The sequence below is a fragment of the Balaenoptera musculus genome, chromosome 1 (genome assembly GCF_009873245.2).
Source record: "Balaenoptera musculus isolate JJ_BM4_2016_0621 chromosome 1, mBalMus1.pri.v3, whole genome shotgun sequence".
NCBI lineage: Eukaryota > Metazoa > Chordata > Mammalia > Artiodactyla > Balaenopteridae > Balaenoptera > Balaenoptera musculus.
The window spans coordinates 135,667,697-135,673,696 of record NC_045785.1 but is presented as its reverse complement, the minus strand read 5'-3'; the positions used below and the strand labels follow the sequence as shown (position 1 = coordinate 135,673,696).

General features: G+C 43.2%; 1 protein-coding gene across 2 annotated transcripts in view; it reads left to right on the top strand.

The window, feature by feature from the left end:
- The first annotated feature begins 2,218 nt into the window (after nucleotides 1-2,218).
- Nucleotides 2,219-6,000, top strand: part of ACBD6 (acyl-CoA binding domain containing 6) — a 230,342-nt gene continuing 226,560 nt past the window's right edge. Inside the window, exon 1 of one of the 2 annotated variants that reach the window (XM_036855815.1) lies at nucleotides 2,219-2,964. In XM_036855815.1, coding sequence (XP_036711710.1) covers nucleotides 2,743-2,964 — 222 coding nt within the window. In that variant the 5' untranslated portion in view covers nucleotides 2,219-2,742. The remainder of the gene's footprint in view (nucleotides 2,965-6,000) is intronic. The other variant, XM_036855805.1, reaches the window with a different exon arrangement.

Below are 6,000 nucleotides of genomic sequence, written 5' to 3'. Positions count from 1 at the left end.
GCAAAATAATGTGGCCTTTGTTAAGCAAGGTTTTTTCCTCTTAGGAGTAGGTTAACTTATATTCCAATTTTTAGTTTATGGTGGGTAAGAGACAAAAACAGCTAACTATAGTTCTGCTGTTTGCTTATAGCAATATTGCTTGCTATTTTTATACCACTGTGCCTTTGCCCATGCTACATCTACTGCCTGGTGTGCCATTTTCCACATCACTTGTAATATTTTATTGTCCTTATTCATTTACTATTCAGCCCTTAAAGAACAATGACTGTGTCTTTTATACATTCACTCATTTACTTATTCAGTAAAGATTTAGCTACCTGCCAGATCTGGGGAATACAGAAGTGATAAAAACAGACAAAAATCCCTGTCTTCATGGAACTTATATAGAAATGATGTAATAAATGAGGAAAATATATTGTAGTTTACCTGGCGATAAGTGCTGAAGAAGAGGGATAGAGAGTGATGGTGAGGATGGGGTTGTGATTTTTAACAGGTGGTCAAAGAAGTTTTGACTAATGTGTCATGTGAGCAAAGACCTGAAGGAGGTGAGGGCAAATCATGTGTGTAGATATCTGAGGATAAAGTGTTCCAGAAAGAGGGACTAGCAAGTGAAAAGGCACTAAGATGGGAGTATTCTGGGTTATGCCTGGTTTGTAGAGAAGCCACATGAGGCCCATGTAACTGGAGTAGAGTGAGAGAGGGGAAAAATAATCACATTCATCCTAGTATCCTAGGGCTTAGTACTGTGTCTGAAACATATTGGGAATTACCATATTAATGAATTAATGAATTAATGAATATTTTGATGGCAGTGTAAAAAAATGCAAATTCAATCCAGGTATTTTTTTTTTTAAACTTTGGGTTTATTTATTTATTTATTTATTTATTTATGGCTGTGTTGGGTCTTCGTTTCTGTGCGAGGGCTTTCTCTAGTTGCGGCAAGCGGGGGCCACTCTTCATCGCGGTGCGCGGGCCTCTCACTATCGCGGCCTCTCTTGTTGCAGAGCACAGGCTCCAGACGCGCAGGCTCAGTAGCTGTTGCTCACGGGCCTAGTTGCTCCGCGGCATGTGGGATCCTCCCAGACCAGGGCTCGAACCCGTGTTCCCTGCATTGGCAGGCAGATTCTCAACCACTGCGCCACCAGGGAAGCCCAGAATGTCCGATTTGAAGACAGAGATAAAAGTCTCCCTTTCTGGGACATCAATGCTAGTACTCCTTTGATGATAAGGCTCCTTTCCTAGGTGCCAAAGCCATACGATCTTGCTGTGTACAAGCTAATCTGTTTTCTTGTTTGTTTTTAACTCTGAAGGAATGTACTCCTATCAGGTTTGATGTTCTTTCTTCTGAAAGAACATAAAATTGTGCTGAAAACCATGCTTCTCCACAGCAGTTCCTCAGAGCTACCGAGAGGCTAGCTCCTGGACTATAGTCCTCAGTTTGGCTCAAATAAAACTCTCCTCTATTCTTTTTTTCTTTTTAAATTTATTTATTTATTTATCTTTGGCTGCATTGGGTCTTCGTTTTGGTGTGCAGGCTTCTCATTGGCAGTGGCTTCTCTTGTTGCGGAGCATGGGCTCTAGGTGCGCTGGCTTCAGTAGTTGTGGCGCACGGGCTTAGTTGCTCCGTGGTATGTGGGATCTTCCCGGACCAGGGCTCGAACCCGTGTCCCTGCATTGACAGGCAGATTCTTAAGCACTGTGCCACCAGGGAAGTCTTCTCCTCTACTATTACAGATTGGTTATTGACTATTTTCTTTGACACTATCACAATCACGTTATAGTTTCTGCAGTTTTCTGAGTTCCTTCAGGGCAGAACTATGTAGTACATTTTTGTTTTCATTTTTCAGGGTCTGCCAAAGCACAGTGGCAAAGGCGGAGCTGGGAAGAAGCACCGTGCTAAGGGCCCTGGGGTGTGGGTGGGGTCCCATAAAGCTCAGCGAGATGGGGGTCACGCACGCATGCAAAGCAAGACACGGAGAGATTGGACCAATCACACAGTTTGGGCGCTGAAGGCCCCATCTCCCAAATTTTCATTCACAATTCAAGTTAGAACCAAACTCTCCAGCAACGGATGCAGGTATCCGAGGCCCATGTGGGGCGCTCGGGACACATAACCTTGGGAGGCGGGCGCAGGCGGAACCTTCGTCCTCAGCTCCAAGTTTCCCACGACTCCGCTTCTATCGCTACACTACCAAATAGACGGCCTCCTTCCTCCACCCCCGATGGCCTAGTATTTTCAACGAAACGATTAACAGACACCTCAATGACTGAGGACAGTTTCTCCAAGCAGCGTACCCCCAGCGCGGTCGCATGAGTCCCGCAACATAGGAGCGGTGCCCAACGAAGGGCCACCCACGCTTCCCCCGCCCAGTGCGAAAGAGGCCGCCGGCCGTAGCTCCGCGCGCGTGCTCTGCCGCTCACGCCGCCCCTCCTCCCTCTCTCCAGGACTTCCTGCTGCTTCTCGCCGACCCCCGCCGCGCCGTTGGACGGACCCGGCCTATCCCGAGCGCTCTGTTAGCCAGGGGTAGCCGGAAGAGACCGGGCAGCGGGGGAGAGCTGCAGAGGGTGGCGGAGCCCGCTACGCCCGCCCAGGGAGGGCAGGGGGAGAGAGGGAGGCAGAGTTAAGCGAGGAGCGCGAGTAAGTGAGCTTGGGTCCGACTTGAGCTCGGGCTCAAGACGGAGACTGGTGGGCCAGGCCCCCAAGCTGGCGTCACACCCCGTCTGAAGAAGACAGGCGGTCACATGGCTTCGCCATTCCTGCCTGCGGGAGCCACTACGGGCAACAGCGGCGGAGAGCTGAGCTCGGGGGACGACTCCGTGGATGTGGAATCCCTTCAGAGCCCGGAGACCGAGGCGTCCAAGAGCCTGACAGAGCTGTTTGAGAAGGCTGCCGCGCACTTCCGAGGCCTGGTTCAAGGGGCCAGCAGGGAGCAGCTCTTGTACCTGTATGCCCGGTACAAGCAGGTAAAGTCGCAGGGAAGGGGTGGATGCGGGAGAGCGACCACGGGCCTTCTCTTTCCTCCAAAAAACAGGTAGTAAACGTGCTTGGTTAGTGGCTAGGTGTAATGAAGTTTGTATGTGTGTGTGTGTTGTTTTTTAATCATCTGCTAAGGATTAGCATCATTCTGGACATGGAAAGGACCTGTCTGCTATCCTAGGAGTGATATTTAGCTGACCTTGAATGACAGTTTTTCTGTGTCTTCTCTGACTTGCTCAGTGGCCTTGCACTTACGTTTTCACCAGCTTCAGAACATTTACAAAACAAGATTTATCATTCACTCTTGCCAGAGGGTCGTTTGCAAGTAAACGTAGTAATGTTAAAAAACAGTTTCTGAGAATAATATGATTGTAATAAAGAGGGTAATGCGATGCAAAATAAAGTATTACTACTTTTATTATTGTGATTTTTTTTTAACCCTAAATGTCTTAGACTTATGTTTTGGCTGAATATGCTTGTGTTAGATACAGTTATAAAAATTTTAGAGCTAGAAAACACCAGATGAAATAATGCCCTTCTCTTAGGAATAGGGAAATCGGAGAGAGTAGATAACTTGCCTAGGGTCATACAGAACTAGAACTAGATTGTAGCTCCTGACTCTAAGACTCCAAAGATTACCTGGAAGTATGGAAATAATAATAATAATGTCATATGAGACATCTTTAATTTATCCTCAAAGAGTAATTGGGTTAGAAAAATAATTGCTTTATCATAATCGACAAATACTTGTTCAGCATCTTTTATGGCAAAACACTTGGGTGTTATGCCTGTGGGGGATGCAGAGAAGCAAAAGCATCATGACGCTTGCCATCAAGAGACAAAGTTACTTCAGGTGTTTAGATTTAAACATGTGAAAAATCGCTCACGAGAGTTAAATAACAGTTCAGGAAAACTCCAGCTCTTTGGAACACTGGAAGGAATGAAGTTCTGGATAACAGCCCATTTTATGCCTCTTGGTATCTGTTTCCCCCTGTATTCTTTAAAAAAAAAAAAAAGTTGTGGGGTCCCTCTGTATTCTTAAACTGAATATACTAAGTAGAGATGAATCTTCTTTTGAAGATTGATGAATATCAGTTAAAGTGACCTGAGAGATATAGCTGGTAGGAACAAATGGTATAAATTATAGTGTTGAATGAAAATACGCCTGAATTGGCCTCAGAATTTGTTTTCACGCAGAAGTCCTGGATATCTGTTTTCTCTTTGGTCATTTATCCTGTCCTAATAACATTAAAACGAGACTTCCAGTTATTTAACAAGAATTTATTGAGCATTGCGCTTGGACCAGTAACATGGCTGACTGATGATTCTCTGGGCAGTATAAGACTAATTTTCTCCAGATTTCCTAAAAACATTGTTTTTCTTTCTATGACATATCTTTATTGATATTAGCATCATCATTATTAAATATCTGATATTCGAGTCATCAGTGAACTATAGTCACCTGTCAGCTGGCAGCCACTCTGTCTCAAGTATACTTCACCCAGATAGTCTGGAAGAGGCATGTGTTCCCCACCCTGTTGACATCAGTGTGGTTAGAGATATTCTGTTTCTGGAAATAAAATTCCTTGTTATTGGAGAATAAGATTATGCTTACTTAGATATGTTAGGGCACACAGTGTTTATCAATCTCTTCTAAATATTTTGTTTTTATCAGAATTCTGTGGCAGTATTAAAAATAGCATCTTTGATAGAATAACAAAGTTGAAAGTCCAATATAATTCCTGTATGGTGGATCAGAATTTCTCATAAAATAATTACATTTCTCATAAAATCAACCTTTATCATAAAATAATTACATTTTCTATTCCAAATAGCACTCTATTTTGTCAGCAGGAAGAGGCTGAAAATAAGCTGAGACGTGAACCTTATTTTCTCAGGCAGAGCCCTAACATAACATAATAGCTCTTTTAGTCTCGGATAAGCCTATGGCTGCACAATTATCTTTTAGTGTAGTTTCAGAAAGATCACACCAATTAACAGGGTTTGTTTGGTCCTCCATGCATTAGCCTGCACTCTCCCAGCAAAAGATAACTAATTGACACCTGTGAAACTAGAAGACAATGAAAATTTCAAGCTCCTGTTGAGGAACCTTCAGCACTAGCACAAGTGGGGATACTCAGCATGTCCTCCTACTTTAACCTGGGTACACTTGATTCACTGGCATTTACCATTGGCAAACTTTGTTGAAATATTCTGTTTCAGGGGCACTTGATACATCATATATATATCAGAACAGAGTTTAGATGATGCTCTGTTAAAGTGCTGCATTTTATAACTGTTTCATAGCTTAGGATTCATCATCCCTGATTTGGAAACTTACTCGCGATGTCCTAAAATCCTGTAGTTTTATTTTCCCAGTCTTTCTGGATCCAGCACTATTCTTTGAATTTGGGAATACAGAAGCTTCTGTATCAGTGAGGATACAGGGTCAGCTGCTGAAGTTTTATTTTCATCTCACATAATGGTCTGGAGGTAGGTGATCTAGGGCTGATAGGGTGCTTCTGTTTCTTGTGATCATCCAGGGGCTTAGTCTTTGTCTATCTTGTAGTTCAGCCATCCCTTAAGGCAGCAGTTCTCAAACTATGGTCCCCTGATAATCCCTCAGACTTTCACAGAATATAAAGTCAAAACTATTTTCATAATAATACCAAGACACTACAGGCATACGTCAGAGATATCAAGGGTTCAGTTGTAGACCACTGCAATAAAGCAAATAGCACAATAAAGTGAGTCACGTGAATGTTTTGGTTTCCCAATGCATATAAAAGTTATATTTATACTATACTGTAGTCCATTAAGTGTGCAAAAGTGTTATGTCTAAAAAATGTATATACCTCAATTAAAAAATACTTTATTGCTAAAAAATGCTAACCATCATCTGAGCCTTCAGTGACTCATAATCTTTTCGCTAGTGGAGGGTTTGAAATATTGGGAGAATTAGCAAAATGTAACCCAGGGACATGAAGTGAGCACATGCTATTGGAAAAATGGTGCCGATAGAC